Source organism: Hydractinia symbiolongicarpus, chromosome 1 (assembly GCF_029227915.1).
Source record: "Hydractinia symbiolongicarpus strain clone_291-10 chromosome 1, HSymV2.1, whole genome shotgun sequence".
Lineage (NCBI taxonomy): Eukaryota > Metazoa > Cnidaria > Hydrozoa > Anthoathecata > Hydractiniidae > Hydractinia > Hydractinia symbiolongicarpus.
Window position 1 is genome coordinate 5,671,758 of NC_079875.1, and position 23,763 is coordinate 5,695,520.

At 33.1% G+C, this 23,763-nt stretch overlaps 2 protein-coding genes across 2 annotated transcripts; both read right to left on the minus strand.

Annotated features, from left to right (window-relative positions):
- Positions 1-12: 12 nt before the first annotated feature.
- On the minus strand, positions 13-22,605 carry LOC130633823 (uncharacterized). The gene is made up of 10 exons (XM_057444579.1): positions 22,088-22,605; positions 21,790-21,897; positions 15,454-16,228; positions 14,477-14,559; positions 14,353-14,406; positions 5,890-5,943; positions 5,622-5,675; positions 4,075-4,383; positions 2,529-2,837; positions 13-1,913 (listed from the first exon to the last, which is right to left on the minus strand). The coding sequence occupies exons 1-10, from the start codon at positions 22,113-22,115 to the stop codon at positions 1,900-1,902; spliced, it is 1,788 nt and encodes a 595-aa protein (XP_057300562.1). The 5' UTR covers positions 22,116-22,605; the 3' UTR covers positions 13-1,899.
- Positions 11,557-13,524, minus strand: LOC130633903 (uncharacterized). Its single transcript, XM_057444584.1, has 3 exons — positions 12,221-13,524; positions 11,953-12,006; positions 11,557-11,741 (listed from the first exon to the last, which is right to left on the minus strand). Exons 1-3 carry the CDS (start codon positions 12,489-12,491, stop codon positions 11,701-11,703), a joined length of 366 nt encoding a protein of 121 aa, XP_057300567.1. The 5' UTR covers positions 12,492-13,524; the 3' UTR covers positions 11,557-11,700.
- Positions 22,606-23,763: the final 1,158 nt, after the last annotated feature.

Genomic DNA, 23,763 nt, shown 5'->3' on the forward strand with positions numbered 1-23,763 from the left:
AAAACAACAACAGAAAATGACTCTGATACGTGTTTGTGGCTGGAAAACCTATAACTCTCCTAAAAAAAACTGACACCAAAGTTGACAATAAAATTAAAAAATCTACAGATTAATATTATTGTTAAATTAAACAAGGATTAAATGATTCAAAAAAAAAATATTAAATCTGTATATTCGTGAAAACAGGATTCGAATTAGCAATTTGCGAATCGAAACGTCATCTTTGCAAGTTAAACTACGAAGAGAAGGGTATAATAGCGAATTCCATTTTTGCATAATCATTTCATTACTTCTTTTTATAACACAAAAAATTAACCATTAACAAGGCATGAGTAAAAAGTGGCCTACAGTGCTCCTGGACCACAGCTACAAAAAAGTGTTCTTCTCTACATTAGAAAAATTTTGCGAAACTGACTTTATTTATAATTCAAATTCTGAAAAATATTTAATATAAAATATTCATAAAAACTAAACCGAACATACAAATGTAGACACAAATGTTCAATAATTATGCTTTCTTCTTGTTCTAGTTTTTAAAAGTTTTAAAGTTTTAATACAAACTGTCTTGTCTATCTATACTGGGAAATGCTATCTGAGGTCAAAAGTATAGACTAAGCTTGGAAGGTCGATAGGCTGACAGAGGGCAATATTTCTCACAAGAGATAGATAAAACAGTTTATATTGTATTTATAACTGATAGCTGTTTTGTTTGGGTTTGTAGAAATAGAGTTATTATCTAAAAATTCAGGCCTTTTTAGAAGAGGCTTGCAAAGCACGCGCACACCTTTACACACACACAAAATGGCTTAGGCGTGCTATTGATAGCACCTGCAAAATGACAAATTTTATAAGAAGTTAACCAGAGCAGCACTTACTTAGGCGTGCTTTTTACCACACACATACGAAAAATTCCCTAAAAAGGCCTGAAGATTTTCATGTGACAATGTTTTAAAAACCAGGTTCTGATAAAGAAAGAAAAACGTTCAATTACATGTACTTCAAAGAGAAAACAATCGTCCAAAGAATCATGTGTAGAATTTTTTTTAATTTTTCTTGTACTACGGTTTATTACACGCCATTTTGCTTATTGTGCATTGTGCTTATGGATGTTTATATCAGAAAACCAGTATTTATGTGTGCACCATCAAACATGGATTTAAAATTATCAACATTTCTTGATGATGAAATGGATATAGTGTTTGCAAAGGACGTTTTTACCACAGTTGTTTGAACTGATTACATTATGGTTGCTAGATGGTTAAAAGTTATGCTGTGATGTATAAAGCCTATAGTTAGGCTTTTTAGCCAATCATCACTGAGGATTGCTCATATAAACCGGTTGAAAATAGCTATCAGTTAATAAAGTCAAATATCAACTATAAAAGTTATATAAAACTAAAATTATACAAGATTAAATGGGCTTTAATTGAATTCAATAAAATATAACATTGGCTGTATTAGTATTTTTACTCTCGAAATGGCTATACACAGCTTAATTTTGAATATCCACAGAGTAAGTTTATATGCTCATGTAGGAAACCCATGGGCCAACTAGTATAATAATAGTATTATTAACCCTGGTGCTTAATCAGGTTATTATGGTAGGTAGAGAAAATTTAAAAATCCCTGTAATAACAAACTGCAATTCAAAAAATAAAAATAATTATGCGTTTTGCTTGATTATTTACAATGTTTTATATAATTTGTGTACATTAAAAAAATGTTGTGCTTTGTACAGACATGCATAACAAAATAAATGGTATACAAAATCAAAACAAAATACGTAATAATATACATTGTTCTTTTAAGCTCTTTATTTTTGGATCGCAGTAGTAGATATAATTCAACCAATAACCAATGTGGATGTAACAAGTATTTGACCAAAACAAGGCTTTACCACTACAAATTAGCACCTGAAGAATATATATCAAGAGCAATGTCACTTCAAGTAAAAAAGCATAAAAATCATTTGTTTTCTTTTGAGATATATATACTTGGCAAATCTTATCAGGCACTATTAAATAAAAACAATGAATTCCATCACAACAATAAAATATCTAACAAACATTACATGAAGATGTTACAAAGAGCAGTTTTACTCCTCATTTGTTCTTTATATTTGTTTTTGTCAGTCAACCCTGTCTAAATGTGCATAATCAAGATTTCATAACATCCTCTTCAACAGGAAACACCAAAGGATTTTATGAACGCAGATAAATTCTATTTGTACACACCTAGTTCACATTAAAACCAAATAGCTGGGAAATCAGACAATATTATTGCAGACAGTTGTAAACAATCAACCAGAGCAAGTAAAATAAAGTGGAAGGAACTTTTTTCAGAAAAAGAATCACACAAATTTCTGAATTTCACAGTTCCTTTTTCCAGTTCTCTTTCTGAAAATCGTTACTTTCAAAATACTAGCAAGAGCATCAAACTTATTCTTTTCTCCAAAATGAGAGCCAAATGGGAATAAAAGGAGTGGTCATTTAGAATAAAAGACTTCAAATAGAAAGTAGACTACATACCTTTTTGAGATAAGAAATTATTGATGACAGCTTCAATTACATCGTTTCTGCCCAAAAAAGTCAACACTGCTTGAATTCTCCACCAAACAACTTCATCCTTCTTTGTTGTGATAATCCATTGTTCCAGAGTTGCCAGTATTCTTTCAACAACATTATTCGGTTTATTTAGAAAGTAATTTTGTATTGTCCCATAAGGAACCAAGAAATGTAGAACGTATCTACCTTCGTAACCACTTTTGTCTGCAATAGTATGGAAAACGGTAGAACGGCCTTTTCGAGTATGAAAATCAATATTTGAGTTGCTAGTATCTATGAATGAACAGAAGATTATTGTCAACATAAAATTGTAACAAAGATGATCATTTATTTATGGATGTTACTTCTCCAATAATTGTTGCAAATATAGTCTAACTTAAACTTCTAATTCTTTTAATTCTCATTTTTATTCAATTATTCAATATATTTTTGCTCCTTTAAAGAGAGGGTATATAACAGGATGTACAGTTTTAAGATATATGTGAACCTGATTACTTGACGCAAGTAAAAAAGGAGAATAAAACAACACTAAAATAACCATTTCTGTTTATTTGGGTGGTTGAGGAATGAATTAAGTGATATGGTATACCGCTAGTTGTTTTTTTACTTTGGCTGTGCAAATCTGCTTGTTTAAAGTTTAGAGGCCTTGTAATATTATAAGGAATTGTACTAAGATATTTAAATTAACAGTTTAAAATTTCTCTAAAAACATGAACCAACACTAGAAGAAAAATATTTTTTTAGTATTCTAATGATCCCCTAAAGCTGTGAATAAAATCGCAAATAAAATTGATTTTTATATCCACATATGAAACTATTAATTTCAAGAAATTTGAAAACTAAAATTATCCTATTAAAAATATACAGGCTTCAAGACATGTGCCACGGCTACCTTTTAGCCATTGGTTAACCTAACACCAACTAATAGTTGCAGACCTTTTAATGATCAATTTTTTTGAGCTTAATTTGAGCATAAACCAAAAAATAATTAATTGTAGCTCTAAAAACTTAGAAACTGAATATGGAAGTCCTAAAATCTAATTGACAATGTTTTGTCATTAGATACCTTATTGGTATAAAATGCGGTGCGTATAAATTTTAGCACTTTTTCGCGCATGCAAATGGTATGTGTGCCAAAATTAGTATGCGCGAAATCGTGACAAAAGTAGGGTGCGCCAAATTTGGTATGCCCTAAATATCTTCAAAAGAAAACTTTGTATTTTTTTTTAATTTAATCAAGATGCCTGCTTTAGGTTTATTCAATAAAATACTGTAAGAAAAAAAAAGTGCTGTCAATAATAATAAAAAACCTTTTAAGGTGTTATTTAAAAAAACAATTAGTTTATTATTTATTATTTTTTTCACTTAATCCTCCACAGGGAACTTATTGGAGGGTGAGGCATACTTTCAAAGTTAATTCAAAAGAAAGGGGCTTATATAAAGGTAAAGGTTTACTTAATGAATTATAATATATTATAATTCATTAAGTACGATATAGCCTTTATCATACCAATGCTGTTAAAAGGGCTTTTATTAATTTCATTCTCTTCAATCTCGTAAACCAATCCAACGTTTTTGAAGGCCACATTAACTGAATTAAGCAAGTCTTTTGTTGAGCAGTTATTTTCGAAGGCTTTACTGCAAACACATTCAAGGATAGGATTCTCTGTTCGGAAAGTTGTACCAAATATCCTTCCTACTTTAGCATCCATTAAGCCCAAGTGATATGCAAACTCTTGTCTTAACCCATTAGCTTGTACTGCATTCTCCATAAACCATTTGTCTGTTAAGTATGCTATCATGCACTTTCGTATATGTTCTATAACAGATGCCACTGTAATTATTTTTCCCATATCAACAGATATAAGCGTATTATCAACTGCATACACTGCATTTGGAGAAGAACTGAAAAACATGTCTTGATCTTAAGGTATATCAGAGAACCGATAAAAAAATTAAGAATAATTATTGACTCAGTCATAAATACTTTTACCATCTGGAAGCTGCTTTGGTGATTCCAATTTGCTAACAGAAGTATTGTCCGTTGCTAAAATATAAACAAAAAAACATGCACTTTTGTATATAATCTATAACAGATGCGACTGTAATTCTTCTTCCCATATCAACAGATAAGCGTATTATCAACTGCGTACACTGCATTTGGAGAAGAACTAAAAAACATATCTTGAGCTTAAGGTATGGCACGGAACCAATGAAAAAATTAACAATAATTATTGACTCAGTCACAAATAATTTTACCATCTGGAAGCTGCTTTAGTGATTCCAATTTGCTAACAGAAGTATTGTTCGTTGCTAAAATATAAACAAAAAACATGCACTTTTGTATATGATCTATAACAGATGCGACTGTAATTCTTCTTCCCATATCAACAGATAAGCGTATTATCAACTGCGTACAGTGCATTTGGAGAAAAACTGAAAAATATGTCCTCATCTTAAGGTATGGCACAGAACCGATAAAAAAATTAAGAATAATTATTGACTCAGTCATAAATACTTTTACCATCTGGAAGCTGCTTTGGTGATTCCAATTTCCTAACAGAAGTATTGTCCGTTGCTAAAACATAAACAAAAAAACATGCACTTTTGTATATAATCTATAACAGATGCGACTGTAATTCCTCTTCCCATATCAACAGATATAAGCGTATTATCAGCTGCGTACACTGCATTTGGAGAAGAACTGAAAAACATGTCTTGATCTTAAGGTATGGCAAAGAACCGATAAAAAATTAAGAATAATTATTGACTCAGTCATAAATACTTTTACCATCTGGAAGCTGCTTTGGTGATTCCAATTTGCTAACAGAAGTATTGTCCGTTGCTAAAATATAAACAAAAAAACATGCACTTTTGTATATAATCTATAACAGATGCGACTGTAATTCTTCTTCCCATATCAACAGATAAGCGTATTATCAACTGCGTACACTGCATTTGGAGAAGAACTGAAAAACATATCTTGAGCTTAAGGTATGGCACGGAAGCAATGAAAAAACTAACAATAATTATTGACTCAGTCATAAATACTTTTACCATCTGGAAGCTGCTTTAGTGATTCCAATTTGCTAACAGAAGTATTGTCCGTTGCTAAAATATAAACAAAAAACATGCACTTTTGTATATGATCTATAACAGATGCGACTGTAATTCTTCTTCCCATATCAACAGATAAGCGTATTATCAACTGCGCACAGTGCATTTGGAGAAGAACTGAAAAATATGTCCTCATCTTAAGGTATGGCACAGAACGGAAAAAAAAATTAATAATAATTATTATTGACTCAGTCATAAATACTTTTACCATCTGGAAGCTGCTTTGGTGATTCCGAGTTGCTGACAGAAGTATTGTCCGTTGCTAAAATATAAACAAAAAAACATGCACTTTTGTATATAATCTATAACAGATGCCACTGTAATTCTTCTTCCCATATCAACAGATAAGCGTATTATCAACTGCGTACAGTGCATTTGGATGAGAACTGAAAAATATGTCCTCATCTTAAGGTATGGCACAGAACCGATAAAAAAATTAAGAATAATTATTGACTCAGTCATAAATACTTTTACCATCTGGAAGCTGCTTTGGTGATTCCAATTTGCTAACAGAAGTATTGTCCGTTGCTAAAATATAAACAAAAAAACATGCACTTTTGTATATAATCTATAACAGATGCGACTGTAATTCTTCTTCCCATATCAACAGATATAAGCGTATTATCAGCTGCGTACACTGCATTTGGAGAAGAACTGAAAAACATGTCTTGATCTTAAGGTATGGCAAAGAACCGATAAAAAAATTAAGAATAATTATTGACTCAGTCATAAATACTTTTACCATCTGGAAGCTGCTTTGGTGATTCCAATTTGCTAACAGAAGTATTGTCCGTTGCTAAAATATAAACAAAAAAACATGCACTTTTGTATATAATCTATAACAGATGCGACTGTAATTCTTCTTCCCATATCAACAGATAAGCGTATTATCAACTGCGTACACTGCATTTGGAGAAGAACTGAAAAACATGTCTTGATCTTAAGGTATATCAGAGAACCGATAAAAAAATTAAGAATAATTATTGAATCAGTCATAAATACTTTTACCATCTGGAAGCTGCTTTGGTGATTCCAATTTGCTAACAGAAGTATTGTCCGTTGCTAAAATATAAACAAAAAAACATGCACTTTTGTATATAATCTATAACAGATGCGACTGTAATTCTTCTTCCCATATCAACAGATAAGCGTATTATCAACTGCGTACACTGCATTTGGAGAAGAACTAAAAAACATATCTTGAGCTTAAGGTATGGCACGGAACCAATGAAAAAATTAATAATAATTATTGACTCAGTCATAAATACTTTTACCATCTGGAAGCTGCTTTAGTGATTCCAATTTGCTAACAGAAGTATTGTCCGTTGCTAAAATATAAACAAAAAACATGCACTTTTGTATATGATCTATAACAGATGCGACTGTAATTCTTCTTCCCATATCAACAGATAAGCGTATTATCAACTGCGTACACTGCATTTGGAGAAGAACTGAAAAACATGTCTTGATCTTAAGGTATATCAGAGAACCGATAAAAAAATTAAGAATAATTATTGAATCAGTCATAAATACTTTTACCATCTGGAAGCTGCTTTGGTGATTCCAATTTGCTAACAGAAGTATTATTAAACAATATATTTCGGAAATTTATTCCATCTTAAGGTCTAAAATATAAAAAACATATTCAGTAAAAACTGTTAAAAACATTAAAATAATAAAGTTTTTTATCATACATATCATACATAGCATCATACACTGTACACAAATCAGAAAAAAGCTGATGGTAATTAAATCGTAATTACCCACGTCATAATTAAAATTTTTTAAAATTTAATCACCAGCGGCCTGAATCTATATTCATCCTTTGTATTTAAAGATGGTTTCAATTGATTGATGAAAAGAGCCTCTAAAGTCATTAAATGATACGTTGATTTTGAGTTTGAGCACAAGATCGTTACGTCATCAATCGACAATTCACGTTCGCATTCTTTCCAATGATCCGCAACCGGGCCATTTCGTCGATGTTCTTTGAAACGACATATCAAATGACGGCTTGTTTGACCGACATAGCAAGACGAACATCTTGGACATGAAAATTTATATACTACGCCACTTTTCAAAGATTTTTCGACTGTTGGCTTTAGTGATGGTAGACAGCTTTTCAGTTTATTCAGCGTGAATATAATTCTGCACGGAGCTTTGATGTTGTTAAGCGTTCGTTTGAAATTATCCGAAACTTTACCACGATACTGAATAAATAACAATTTTTCTTCTGTTTCCTCTTCTTCTTTTTCTTTTTCTTTTTCGTCCTGATCAGTTTGTGGAATCGGCTTTTCAATGATTTTTCTCAATGTGTCTGAAATAATGGGGTCGTAGAATTCAGCGGGATATTGGTTGTTATCTAGAATTCCTTTAGCCTTTTTCAGACTTTCATGAAATGTTTCCCAACTGCTACAAGCTCTATAGACTCTATGTACAAGTCCAGACACAACCGATCTCTTGTATTGTTTTGGTGCAAGGGCGTGGAAATTTAGTGTTAAACCAGTGTCAGTTGGCTTTGTATACCACTTTGAGACAAGGTTTCCGTGTGTTCTTTTTATAGACATGTCTAGAAATGCAATTTCTCCATTGTTTTCACGCTCGATAGTAAACTTTAGTGATGGGTGAATATTATTAATATCATTCAACTTTTCCTGGATCTTATCTTTGTTGATATTTCTGATAATATCGTCCATATATCTCGCGAATAAATCTGCATCTCCCTTGATAATATCGTCAAATTTACTGAGCCAACCATTAGCAAGCATTGGAGCTGGTGGGCTCCCCATTGCCAATCCATCGACTTGTTGGTAATATCCATCATGAGTCGACATAACTACATTGCTACTACATAGTAAGGTTAATTTATGAAAAGTTTCTCGATCTACTGGAGATTTTTCGTATTTTCCAGAATATAAAAGACTGGTACAATCATCAATTGCTTCGTTCAGTGGTACATTTGTATATAGGGATGTGACGTCAAAACTCACAAGTTCCTCATTTTCTGCAAGTTGGAGATGTGTAATTAGATCAGCTATTTGTTTCGTGGAAGAATTGATGTTGCATTCATCTACTACTGACAGCCACTTTGCTACCTGGTTTGCTAGTTTGTAATATGGAGAACCTGGCATCGATAAAACTGGTCTCATTGGTGTGTTATTTTTGTGTACTTTAGCAAATTTTAATTATGACGTGGGTAATTACGATTTAATTACCATCAGCTTTTTTCTGATTTGTGTACAGTGTATGATGCTATGTATGATATGTATGATAAAAAACTTTATTATTTTAATGTTTTTAACAGTTTTTACTGAATATGTTTTTTATATTTTAGACCTGAAGATGGAATAAATTTCCGAAATATATTGTTTAATAAATATAATCATTGTTGGTCATTTTGATTGCAATATTACATGGAACCACAATGTTTCTGACTTATTCATTATTGAGAATTAAAATAAAACGAAATGGCTGGTGGAAAGATTTTCTACATTATCTTAAATCGTTAAAGAAGAAAGAGAATCACAGTCTTCGTATTCGTTTCCTTGAAGAATGTCTTAAATCAAACATAATTCCGAAATTTCTTAAGTTTCGTATCCCCGAAAATGGTTGTTTTGACGACAAAGCTGTATTGGAATTTCAACTGAAATTGCTTAGAAAGGAGTTATATAACGCTAAGAAAGATTTGTTATCGGCGGAAGAGAAACTACATGAAAATCGGGAGATATTAAAAAGTAAAGTATCATATCGTATCATACCATCAATTATATTCCATACTAGACTCGAAATTCGACAGTTCAGAAGTACACATGCAGATACGCTGAATAAGAAATTGAACAAACTGTCAGATGAGCAAGGAAAACCGTTATTTAATGTGACAAACACAGTAATTTGCTATGAATTAACGGAGAGACTCCCAAAATATGTTATGGAAACATTAGCCTTGGGTCCAAGAAACCCCATCATAGAGAAGTTCAACAAAAATGATGTGTTAACTGGTTTAGATGATTTGATTAGATTTTGCAAAGATAAAAAGATTAACGACGAGCTAATCACTGACATAAATGTTAAGACTTTGGCATACGTTAAGAAATGCAATAAGCAAAAACCATCTAAAAACATTCAAATGACAAAAAAGTATCTAAAACTCAACAACTTGATAGCAGTTCCCTTCGACAAGGGCATCGGCATTTGTGTTATGAAAGTTGAAAGTTATAACAACAAAATGAACGACATTATTGGTTTACCCCAATTTAATAAACTTACATCTAAAAGGAAAAATGAGAAGAACCCTGTGTTCAAAGAAGAAGAAAGAATTACATCTGTCCTGAAAGAGTTAAAAGTGAAGGGAAAAATCAGTGAACAGCTTTATGATAAACTAAAGCCAATAGGAAGTCAACCACCTAGAATCTACGGACTTGCTAAAGTACACAAAAATAACACACCAATGAGACCAGTTTTATCGATGCCAGGTTCTCCATATTACAAACTAGCAAACCAGGTAGCAAAGTGGCTGTCAGTAGTAGATGAATGCAACATCAATTCTTCCACGAAACAAATAGCTGATCTAATTACACATCTCCAACTTGCAGAAAATGAGGAACTTGTGAGTTTTGACGTCACATCCCCATATACAAATGTACCACTGAACGAAGCAATTGATGATTGTACCAGTCTTTTATATTCTGGAAAATACGAAAAACCTCCAGTAGATCGAGAAACTTTTCATAAATTAACCTTACTATGTAGTAGCAATGTAGTTATGTCGACTCATGATGGATATTACCAACAAGTCGATGGATTGGCAATGGGGAGCCCACCAGCTCCAATGCTTGCTAATGGTTGGCTCAGTAAATTTGACGATATTATCAAGGGAGATGCAGATTTATTCGCGAGATATATGGACGATATTATCAGAAATATCAACAAAGATAAGATCCAGGAAAAGTTGAATGAGATTAATAATATTCACCCATCACTAAAGTTTACTATCGAGCGTGAAAACAATGGAGAAATTGCATTTCTAGACATGTCTATAAAAAGAACACCCGGAAACCTTGTCTCAAAGTGGTATACAAAGCCAACTGACACTGGTTTAACACTAAATTTCCACGCCCTTGCACCAAAACAATACAAGAGATCGGTTGTGTCTGGACTTGTACATAGAGTCTATAGAGCTTGTAGCAGTTGGGAAACATTTCATGAAAGTCTGAAAAAGGCTAAAGGAATTCTAGATAACAACCAATATCCCGCTGAATTCTACGACCCCATTATTTTAGACACATTGAGAAAAATCATTGAAAAGCCGATTCCACAAACTGATCAGGACGAAAAAGAAAAAGAAAAAGAAGAAGAGGAAACAGAAGAAAAATTGTTATTTATTCAGTATCGTGGTAAAGTTTCGGATAATTTCAAACGAACGCTTAACAACATCAAAGCTCCGTGCAGAATTATATTCACGCTGAATAAACTGAAAAGCTGTCTACCATCACTAAAGCCAACAGTCGAAAAATCTTTGAAAAGTGGCGTAGTATATAAATTTTCATGTCCAAGATGTTCGTCTTGCTATGTCGGTCAAACAAGCCGTCATTTGATATGTCGTTTCAAAGAACATCGACGAAATGGCCCGGTTGCGGATCATTGGAAAGAATGCGAACGTGAATTGTCGATTGATGACGTAACGATCTTGTGCTCAAACTCAAAATCAACGTATCATTTAATGACTTTAGAGGCTCTTTTCATCAATCAATTGAAACCATCTTTAAATACAAAGGATGAATATAGATTCAGGCCGCTGGTGATTAAATTTTAAAAAATTTTAATTATGACGTGGGTAATTACGATTTAATTACCATCAGCTTTTTTCTGATTTGTGTACAGTGTATGATGCTATGTATGATATGTATGATAAAAAACTTTATTATTTTAATGTTTTTAACAGTTTTTACTGAATATGTTTTTTATATTTTAGACCTGAAGATGGAATAAATTTCCAAAATATATTGTTTAATAAATATAATCATTGTTGGTCATTTTGATTGCAAGAAGTATTGTTCGTTGCTAAAATATAAACAAAAAACATGCACTTTTGTATATGATCTATAACAGATGCGACTGTAATTCTTCTTCCCATATCAACAGATAAGCGTATTATCAACTGCGTACAGTGCATTTGGAGAAGAACTGAAAAATATGTCCTCATCTTAAGGTATGGCACAGAACCGATAAAAAAATTAAGAATAATTATTGACTCAGTCATAAATACTTTTACCATCTGGAAGCTGCTTTGGTGATTCCAATTTGCTAACAGAAGTATTGTCTGTTGCTAAAATATAAACAAAAAAACATGCACTTTTGTATATAATCTATAACAGATGCGACTGTAATTCTTCTTCCCATATCAACAGATATAAGCGTATTATCAGCTGCGTACACTGCATTTGGAGAAGAACTGAAAAACATGTCTTGATCTTAAGGTATGGCAAAGAACCGATAAAAAAATTAAGAATAATTATTGACTCAGTCATAAATACTTTTACCATCTGGAAGCTGCTTTAGTGATTCCAATTTGCTAACAGAAGTATTGTCCGTTGCTAAAATATAAACAAAAAACATGCACTTTTGTATATGATCTATAACAGATGCGACTGTAATTCTTCTTCCCATATCAACAGATAAGCGTATTATCAACTGCGCACAGTGCATTTGGAGAAGAACTGAAAAATATGTCCTCATCTTAAGGTATGGCACAGAACGGAAAAAAAAATTAATAATAATTATTATTGACTCAGTCATAAATACTTTTACCATCTGGAAGCTGCTTTAGTGATTCCAATTTGCTAACAGAAGTATTGTCCGTTGCTAAAATATAAACAAAAAACATGCACTTTTGTATATGATCTATAACAGATGCGACTGTAATTCTTCTCCCATATCAACAGATAAGCGTATTATCAACTGCGTACACTGCATTTGGAGAAGAACTGAAAAACATATCTTGAGCTTAAGGTATGGCACGAAACCAATGAAAAAACTAACAATAATTATTGACTCAGTCATAAATACTTTTACCATCTGGAAGCTGCTTTGGTGATTCCGAGTTGCTGACAGAAGTATTGTCCGTTGCTAAAATATAAACAAAAAAACATGCACTTTTGTATATGATCTATAACAGATGCGACTGTAATTCTTCTTCCCATATCAACAGATAAGCGTATTATCAACTGCGTACAGTGCATTTGGAGAAGAACTGAAAAATATGTCCTCATCTTAAGGTATGGCACAGAACCGATAAAAAAATTAAGAATAATTATTGACTCAGTCATAAATACTTTTACCATCTGGAAGCTGCTTTGGTGATTCCAATTTGCTAACAGAAGTATTGTCTGTTGCTAAAATATAAACAAAAAAACATGCACTTTTGTATATAATCTATAACAGATGCGACTGTAATTCTTCTTCCCATATCAACAGATATAAGCGTATTATCAGCTGCGTACACTGCATTTGGAGAAGAACTGAAAAACATGTCTTGATCTTAAGGTATGGCAAAGAACCGATAAAAAAATTAAGAATAATTATTGACTCAGTCATAAATACTTTTACCATCTGGAAGCTGCTTTAGTGATTCCAATTTGCTAACAGAAGTATTGTCCGTTGCTAAAATATAAACAAAAAACATGCACTTTTGTATATGATCTATAACAGATGCGACTGTAATTCTTCTTCCCATATCAACAGATAAGCGTATTATCAACTGCGCACAGTGCATTTGGAGAAGAACTGAAAAATATGTCCTCATCTTAAGGTATGGCACAGAACGGAAAAAAAAATTAATAATAATTATTATTGACTCAGTCATAAATACTTTTACCATCTGGAAGCTGCTTTAGTGATTCCAATTTGCTAACAGAAGTATTGTCCGTTGCTAAAATATAAACAAAAAACATGCACTTTTGTATATGATCTATAACAGATGCGACTGTAATTCTTCTCCCATATCAACAGATAAGCGTATTATCAACTGCGTACACTGCATTTGGAGAAGAACTGAAAAACATATCTTGAGCTTAAGGTATGGCACGAAACCAATGAAAAAACTAACAATAATTATTGACTCAGTCATAAATACTTTTACCATCTGGAAGCTGCTTTGGTGATTCCGAGTTGCTGACAGAAGTATTGTCCGTTGCTAAAATATAAACAAAAAAACATGCACTTTTGTATATGATCTATAACAGATGCGACTGTAATTCTTCTTCCCATACCAACAGATAAGCGTATTATCAACTGTGTACAGTGCATTTGGAGAAGAACTGAAAAATATGTCCTCATCTTAAGGTATGGCACAGAACAGAAAAAAAAATTAACAATAATTATTATTGACTCAGTCATAAATACTTTTACCATCTGGAAGCTGCTTTGGTGATTCCGAGTTGCTGACAGAAGTATTGTCCGTTGCTAAAATATAAACAAAAAACATGCACTTTTGTATATGATCTATAACAGATGCGACTGTAATTCTTCTTTCCATATCAACAGATAAGCGTATTATCAACTGTGTACACTGCATTTGGAGAAGAACTGAATAACATATCTTGAGCTTAAGGTATGGCACGGAACCAATGAAAAAATTAACAATAATTATTGACTCAGTCATAAATACTTTTACCATCTGGAAGCTGCTTTGGTGATTCCGAGTTGCTGACAGAAGTATTGTACGTTGCTAAAATTATCAAATTATTATTAGGTGTGATACAGCTCTGGACATATGTATTTATTTTATTCAGACATACCTTGAACTGATGCAAGAAGAGGTAAAGATTCGTTGACGTCGTCTTTTGAAAAATCAACTTGATTTTTCAAACTTTTTACCCAACTGAAAAAAAAATTAAAATAATATCCCAATGCCATCACCTTGATAAAAATTAAAGTCATAGTGTGGTTGTCTATTTAGTTAAAAATGTTTTACTTATAATCTTTTTAATGAAATTAATGAAAAACCTTTGAAATATAAATATAAATTTATTTAAGAATTTCATTGGACTTACTTTTTTTTGTCATGAAAAAAAATAGATATGTCCAAATTTAACTATAAAAAAGTCATGGTGAATTTTTATTCTTCACTTTTATAAAATAGCTAAAATTTATATTCTGCTTTATTTTATCACATGATTTTGTTCTAGCCAATAGAAAACGCAAATAAAAGTACATAGAATATAATTGTTAGGGGCTGTATTATAGGTGCTTCATGTAAGGTGACTAGTCGATAAGGCTGTCAAAAATTCCAGGAATTTTGGTGACATCAGTATTTCATATACAAATTTTTTTTAAACATTTACTAACCACAACCAAATAGGATTATACACTTTATAAAAATGGTTAATTTTGTTAATAGCAGCAAAACCCACCAATGCATACCAATCTCTTTTTAGAATTTGAAGTGTCAATTTTTAATGTGCATTTGAACACCAGTTAAAGAGATATTGGGATTTCATGATCTTAGTCACCCATGTGGTGAAAAATAACCGACATTAAAGCTCTTTACCCAGTTATAACGATAATGTTCAATACAGAATGATATTCATTAACATCATTTGTAATGTCAGAGTTAACAAAAAAACATTGTTTTTGGCTACATTGAAAGAATTTAGACATGCCCACTTTGGCCAGTAGAGACTATTATCATAAGAGATTAAATAATATAACATATCACCTGACCAGCTTTCAATAAGGAAGAATAGAAACAAAGAACTACAAAATTATTTCAAACCTTTTGTAAATCAATTTGACATTGTAATCAGTAATGAAGTTGTGTATTGCTTTTATTGCAGCATGTTTTTCTGAAATTTCTGTTGGAAAATTCAATAAGACTAAACATATTTTTTTAAATTGTCCTTTCATATCTTCCAAAGATTTCTTCAGCTCACTATTGGGTTGCTCATTCGGTAAGTTTGCATATCCAGGAGGTCGGTGATCTCTGTCCATAACAGTTAGTGCAACATTATCCTCCAAAGTTAAGTTTTGAATTTCATACTTGCCTTGATTTTTACTATTCCAATCTACGACAACAAAATAGTACACAGGCTCCATCATTAAACCACAGCAAAATTTGTAGTCATTATGTGGACACTCCTCATATGAACAAAAGTTATAGTGGTGAAGAAAATACTTATCATAACTCCTCATCATTTCTTGAACATCCTTCCAAGATAATTTTGGGCAAGTTTTAAAAATACCACTCCAACTGGATACAGTAACTGTTCTATCTTTTACATTTTTCTTTTTGCATATGTTCCAGATTGAATTAAATTGAGAGAAAAAGATTCGAAGGGAACTTCCAATACCACAAAACGAAAGGTAGGACCACCAATTGCTGTGAATCTTGTGACAATCATATCGTTTCTCGTATGTTTTACGATATCCGTCAGAAAAATTAACAATCAACTTTCGGAAATTAACAAAAACACCAACAATGAATAGAAGTAATGCTGAAAAAATTGGACCCCAAAACTTTGATGTAGCTATGAAATTGTCTTTAATAGAATCTATAAATAGGGGAATGATTTTTTTGTAAATGGTTGTAATGTGTATTAAATTATAACATTATTGTAGTAAAAAAATAACTGAGAGTAATGGAGTGAACAATGTTTCATGCCCTGCTATCCTTAAAGAGATTCTTGTCTCCCAAACAATAGATTGTTATTGAAATCAATATACGCTAAGAAAAGTAAATAACAAAAATCACAATACTCTTACAAAATTTCTAAATTCATGGTTTCTTCCCTGCCATTTTGTTGCCTTCTTGCCGCTTGTTTACATCCACTCGCTCCAGCTCTCCAAAGACGTGTGACGTAATAAGAAAGTATTACCCAAGTTAGCCCTACCACCAGAACGGAAATTACGATAATGCACGGCAGCGAATAATTGAGTTTAGCAGAAAAATATATTAAAATGACAGAAGCATGCTCTACTTTTTCTTTCTCAACCACAAAAACATTAGAGGAGATTTTACCGTATCTTTTCGAGCCACCAAGGGTTTATGATGACTCGGACAATGGCTTGACCGATTGCAGCCGTGAGGAAGAAGAAAATGTCCAGGAGCAACCGCACATAAGAGCCTGCGTAATGAGGGGGCAAGCGAGGTTTGGTGTCAGTGCCGAAACTGCCAAAAGAAAATCTTGGCTATTAAATGCATATGTTGTAAAGAGATGGATGAGACACGAAAAATTATTGAAAATGAGAAAATAGGCAAGTATACCATTTCTTATTTTGTTACTTCATTTTCAATAAACTAGATTTAGTTATTTGTTTTTTCCTTTCAGCATGCATTACGGATCACCCTGGTTTCTATCCAGTCTTACTAAATGCAGACGTACTTTGGACGTCGTTGGTTAATTTAGCAGATCGTGAAGGAGCTTATCTTCCGTTACGCAATAAAGGAAGTAATAGGTGCAGTGTTTGTTTCTGTTTAAACGTACCCTAAACTCTTCATACATATTAATAAACTTCTTAAATTATATTTTATAACATACATGTACGCTGCTTACCGCCAGTTTACCTGGTGGGTTCACAATAAAATGGGAAGACGTGTTCGACGAGTCATACCATCCTGCGCAGTTCGTCGAAAACAAGCACAGTTCGTGGAAGAGGATGGAAATTATGTTGTATTCAAAGGGAATGATGAAGTAGCAAGTGAAATCATCATTGCGATGGAATGGAGACGGGATATACCCATAAAATAAAATGTATATATTACAAATAGAAAAATTACCATGTTTGATGTATATTAGTATTTAAATCTTTCATACTTTACACAGTCTTGTATCATTTCGAATTTATTCTTTTGGTCTAACAGAGCCATGACTTTCGTTTTTGTCAGTATGGTTGATTATACACCCTGAATACCCCTTTCTTGCACTTTTTTTATTGATAATCTTGAGCTTGAAGCAATCGTTCTTTTTTGGATGCAACTGGTGTTTTTGTTATTATCCAAAACAGCAAGTTGTGTCCCAATGTCCATATGATTGCCTTCAAAATGGTACATCTTAGGTATAGGTATTTAGCGATAACGTTATGATATACCTATCGAATACAAGAACACGTCAGCGAACGGCTTTAAGATAGGAAATATTTTTCACCCCATAAAGAGTTGTGTGGACTCCACCTGCCATTTGCCGAAGATGTTTTTTAACATTTATATGCAGGATTATCTTTCTGAACTCTGTGTGGGCTGTATTCACCCACTTTCTTGTCATCTTTTCATGCGAACACTTTTTAAACTGAATGGTTCCGTTGGTGAAAAGGAATAAAATTTAATACAGAATGACCATCCCATCAAAAACTTACCAGGCCAATGATGTTTATTGATGAAGTGGTAAATAATTGATTGAAATCTTTCCACAAGAATATCTTGATTTCCGTGGCTTTATGACAAGCTCCACCAAAAATGGTTTGCTGTGCTCTCAACTCATTCACCTGTTTAAAAAAGGTGGCAAAATATATAACAAACGGCATTACAGAAACTTGATAATGATTTTGGAAGTAAAACATACCTATTATTTCACAGCCTTTTTTTATTTAGCTCTAAGCTTTTTTTAAGCCTTTTATCACATGCCATGGATCGATCGAAAGCCTTTTATCACATGCCATGGATCGATCGAATGTTTGATGTGTTTATACGCATCTCTAGTCATTAATTTACAAATTTGCAGGTGGCGATCAGTCGAAACCTTTTCTATGTCTACGCCTTCAGCCAAAAATACGATCCATAACACGTGTAAACCTTTCTTTTTCCATGCAGTTAGAGTTTTTAACCTACAAAAATAAAAGTTTATGAAAGGACATGGGAGTACATAAAGGTATACATAGGTACAAAATGAAAAAGTAAATTGCCTCATTAACAGCAACTACATCACTACTAACTGTCTCCAATAGATACATCCATAAGTGTATATGTACAATATTTGGCTGAGTGACGCGGACTATGACAACATCCATCTCCAATTAGGGTAACTTTCCCTTGTTGCAGAATACCAGCGATCGTTTTCTGATGGTTCTTTTCCCAAGTCTCTCGTATCACGGGTGCCACATTCTTTTCTACAGCTGTAGAATGTTGAACTATGCAAAAACTTCAAATTCATAATATAAGCAAACAATTCAAACTTTGACACTGATATGCCAGCAAACGTAACTGCAGCAACAAGGTCTAACTTACCTTGTCCCTTTAAACATTTTAATACTGGCTGAGACAACCAGGTGTATGTATTGTGTTTGTCAATTTCCCATTCCTCATCGTCCATTTCTTTGTCCTTGGGCTGATAATCAGTATCATTTGTTTCTTCAATAACAATACTGCTGACATCGGATACAAAACTGTCTTTTGCTGATCCTGACAGTAATTCAGCAATGTAAAAATACATATTCGCACCATGTAGGGTAAGTTATAATTTCACTCAAAATTACTTACCTGTTTTAAGTAATACACACGATTCACCTAAGTCGTTTTTTACATTGTTCAACAGTTTGCTTGCTAACAACGAGTACATCTTTCCTGATTCACTACATCCAGATGTTTCGGTAAAGATAAACAATTACCAGTTTCTTCCAATTGCTTGGCTTTGTTCACACTCAGCACAAACTACATCAAAGTCTGTTTGCGTACTAACGTTCACAAAGTTGTTGCACTCCATATTTTTTGCATCATGCCTTGTACTTTGATTTTTCTTGGTAAATTCCTATTTGGCTAGATTTATCTACATAAACTCCTACCTTGTGTTTTGTATTAGTCCCAGTCCTGTCTTGTATTTTGTCCATTTTGTGATGTCCTGTTTCTTAGGTGGTCACCACTTTCATTTAAGCTATTTTGCTTTGTGGTGATCTCCTTTCAATAGACTTATTTACAACAATACTTATAATACAATCATTTTTCTATAAAATCATGTACTTTTTGTCTATTGATGAATAAATTATTACTACTACTACTACTACTTAAAAATTTGACCAAAGCTACATCATTGCACATTGTTTTTAGCCAACAATAGCATGTCAGTTTGTGCGTGCACAGTAAAAATTTTCAGTACTTGTGTAAGCTTGTTTTTCATACTGTCCCTTGTTTTTACTTAATTTTATAATTTTTCCCGCTAAAATTGACTCGTTTCACCTGATTGTGTTTCTAGCGCTTAAATGTTTTGGCATTCCAAATCAGCTTGACATAGCATATAGACTCTTTTCCACATTGTTTTTTTTAGTTTATTAATCTTTGTAATGAAAATTTATAACTTCTTTAATAATGTTTTAGTGGATGATGTAATAAATTCATTGTCTCGATTTCTCAAAATATAAGATTAATTTAAAACAGTTCTTGGAAGGAGAAAACATGAACCTTATCAAGCTTGAAATAAAAACAGTTCTAAATATAGAGTGCCACGTAAAGTTATTTGGTGGGCTATGAGAAAATTAGGTGTGGATGAGTGGCTAGTTACGATGGTACAGTCTATGTACAGCAATGCTAGAAGTCGTGTCAGGATTAACGATTCACTTAGTGATGAATTTAGTGTAAATGTTGGTGTACATCAGGGTTCTGTACTTAGTCCTTTGTTGTTTATTCTAGTCTTAGAAGCGCTGTCGATGGAGTTCAGAACAGGTTGTCCATGGGAGTTATTGTATGCAGATGATTTTGTTCTCATAGCAGAGTCGATGGAAGAATTAGTTGAAAAGTTTGAGAAGTGGAAGAAAGGACTAGAGGAGAAAGGGCTAAAGGTAAACACAGCAAAGTCTAAAGTCATGATTAGTAGCATTGCAGCCAAGTGTGACCTTGTAGTTGGAAAGTGGCCTTGTGGAGTTTGCAGGAAAGGGGTTGGTAGTAACTCAATATTTTGTCAGACTTGCAAGCATTGGGTACATAAGAACTGCAGTAGTATTAGTGGAAGGTTAAGAGCTGACATACAGTTTGTATGCAAGCGTTGCAAAGGTGAGATTATAGAGAATGAAGTATTTCCAGCTTTAATAATGTACAACAGTGGCTCGTTAGAGATAGTTGAGAACTTCTGTTACTTAGGTGATATGTTGGGCAGTGAAGGGGGTGTTGGTAGAAGTGTTACTTGCAGGATAGGTTCTGCTTGGAAAAAGTTCAGAGGGTTACTTCCTTTGTTGACTAGCAGAGTCCTGTCAATTGAGGTAAAAGGTAGGTTGTATGAGGCCTGTGTAAGAAGTGTTATGTTGTACGGTAGTGAGACATGGGCAGTGAAGCAGGAAGTTTAGATAGGAATGATATGAGAATGGTTAGGTAGATGTGTAACGCCAGTCTGAGAGACAGAAAGAGTTCAGATGAGTTAAGAAGCAGGCTAAGTCTCCGTAGAATTAAAGATGTTATCCAGATAAGAAGATTGAATTGGCTGGGGCACTTGGAAAGAATGGAGGAAGATAATTGGGTAAGTAAGTGTAGAGACTTGATAGTTCCTGGGGCAAAGCCCAGAGGCAGACCGAGAAAGACTTGGCAGGAGGTTATAAGGACAGTTTAGATAGGAATTTAACTTGATACAGAGGAAGTTGATTTTAGATCTAACACAGTCTAGATCAGATTGGAAGAGGGTCATTAATATACCCCGTCCAACCCATGCTAGCATGGAAAACGGATGTTAAGCCGAGAATGATGATGATAACCTGGTTCTTCTTAAATTTATTTATAAATATTTGAATTAATGAAGATATAATAAGCAGCAAAATCACACGTTCTTGAAGCTACTTTCATATTACATCATAAAGCTTTACTGGAGTGAATGTCTAATCGAAGCAAACGCTTTGCGCTGCTGTAATGGTGGACGAAAATCAACAAGAATTTGGGTTTGTTATGTGGTTACTTAACAACATATGTTGAAAAGGTATTGCACTTTAATCGTAAAATTAAGTGGCTACAATAAATTTTGTTTAGGACACAGGAATCCCTTTAATTAGTTGGACAATTTTGAATCTCGCACAACATAGATATATTGCAGGCTTGTCTATCCTTTTCCCACTCACCCACCCAACCACCCACTATCTTGTGCTGGGTGAGTATACAGATATTCTGCCATAGCAATTATATATTATATATTATAACATTCCTCACCTTCGCCATCTTCTTGAAGTTGTGGTGATGTCGTACTTGAATTAGTTGTACATATTCCATTGAGAAGATAAAAAAATAATACTAACTGAATCATCTTGGTGTTAAAAACTAAAGTGCAAAACAAAACATAAAAATAAACAACAACACAGAAATATTTACTTATAACAAAACCAAATCTAAAAAAGCCAAAATATGGTAGACAGTTTGGACTGTTTAATTTCACAACTTTAAGATTTATGTAACAAATTTAGTTAGGATAAACCACAAAAGACAGGGTTCTGCTACCACAGTAATATACCTTGATTGACAAGGGAAGACAGAAACATGTTCTTAAGTCAACGTCATCAGGCAATAAGTTTGATTTGATGAAGTACCCTTTGCAGTACAACTTTTTTTTCCATACTGAATAAGACATTTGACATACCACTTCCTAACCATAAATCTATTCTCTGGTTAATTTGATCCCCAACAAAGCAGTGTATAAGAATACAATTTAGTTAATTTTCAAAAAAAATATAAAAGAAAGGAACATAAAAAGTAACAGAAATTCAAAAAGTTTTACTTCAAACCTAATGGATTTTGTTATTCAACCACATACAACCATTTTGGCAAATACTACTATTGTAAGATCTCACACTTTTCCCTAACCAAAATTTGTTTCATATATATTATTAGCTAGCTGATTTATTTAAAAAGTTAGGAAAGCAATAACATTAGGATAACAATATTGTTGCACAAAGAAATATTCTGAAAAATACCTTGCTTCATAAATGCTACAACTAATTGGGGATAATACAAAGAAAATGTAAACAAAGAAGTCAAATATTATTGGTTAAAGGGGTTTGAATTTTTGTATAGACTTGGCACAGACAGGGAGCCTAGGCCAGCCTATGCTACCTATCTACTTATAGCGGATAAAGGATAGAGGATATCTAGCTATATATAGCTAGATATTTGCACAATTTTATTATAAGGTTGTAATAAAATTGTGCAAATGTAAAAAAACTGTACAAAAAATCGTGTGACCATGTTTCGCCATGGCTAAAAAACACAAAACGAAAGCACAAAATATCTCAGTGGGACACAGTTAGTAAATCAAAGCCGAAAACGAAACTAGGGAAAGTTTACCCCTACTTTTCACTAAAAACAGGACTCCGGCCCTTACTTTGATTTTCAGAAGATATCACAAGCGCATGTTGCCTCTTTTTTTTATATCGGGACGATGGCGACAAAAAAGAGACCACCAACATTTTTGATTTTAAAATAATGTTCAGCATCATTAAATTCTTGTGGGGAACTTCAACCTGCATAGGTTGAAAACATTTTTATTACTTTTCTATTTTTTTATTACTTCTTATTTTTTTACCTAAACCCAACCTCGTCCCCAGGGCTTGATAGGTTTCTTATTCCGCATTTAGCGCGAGTGGGTCGAAATCGTTGGCGAAATCGTTGGCTGATAAATTTTCCTTTTCCTATCTTTTCGGATCCGACTAAATGTTGAAATCTTTCCGACCTTTTTTTGCAAGCAGGAACGGAAAGAGTATCTTTAACAAAGTACCAACCCCTTTTTTATTTGCGTTTGTTACAACTTTCATGTACTCACATTAAAACATTAGTATCAATTCCTGCTAATCCAAGAGATATTCATCCCAGTTAGTTAGTTAATGTAGACCATTGAACCTCCTGTTGAGGTTCCATGAAAGCTAGCTTGCACCATTCACTGGACACTTAACCATTCAATGCATTAACTGCACACAGTTACAAAGTTTTGGAAATTTTTGGAAAAATCTACAGAATGTGGAGGTTTCTCAGCTATAAAAAAACCTATACCCTCACCTCTCCTAAACGACAGACGATATATTTGAGATACAAACGCCTGGATAAACATTTAAACATCCCAAATCCATTACATTCGGTCTGTTGAAAGAGTATACTGTTAGAAAATCATCTTAACTGTTCCAAAAATTAACCCCC

What these genes read in the sequence shown, in the direction of transcription:
- LOC130633823 (XM_057444579.1), bottom strand. Translation starts at nt 22,115, where the DNA reads ATGTTTCTGTCTTCCCTTGTCAATCAAG. An exon ending in TCTTCTTGCATCAGTTCAAG is followed by an intron (nt 14,407 to 14,476) that starts GTATGTCTGAAT and finishes TGATAATTTTAG; the next exon opens with CAACGTACAATACTTCTGTC. An exon ending in ACTAAAGCAGCTTCCAGATG is followed by an intron (nt 4,384 to 5,621) that starts GTAAAAGTATTT and finishes CATCTGTTATAG; the next exon opens with AACATATACGAAAGTGCATG.
- LOC130633903 (XM_057444584.1), bottom strand. Translation starts at nt 12,491, where the DNA reads ATGGTAAAAGTATTTATGACTGAGTCAATAATAATTATTATTAATTTT. An exon ending in ACTAAAGCAGCTTCCAGATG is followed by an intron (nt 12,007 to 12,220) that starts GTAAAAGTATTT and finishes TTTATATTTTAG; the next exon opens with CAACAGACAATACTTCTGTT. An exon ending in ACCAAAGCAGCTTCCAGATG is followed by an intron (nt 11,742 to 11,952) that starts GTAAAAGTATTT and finishes TTTATATTTTAG; the next exon opens with CAACGAACAATACTTCTTGC.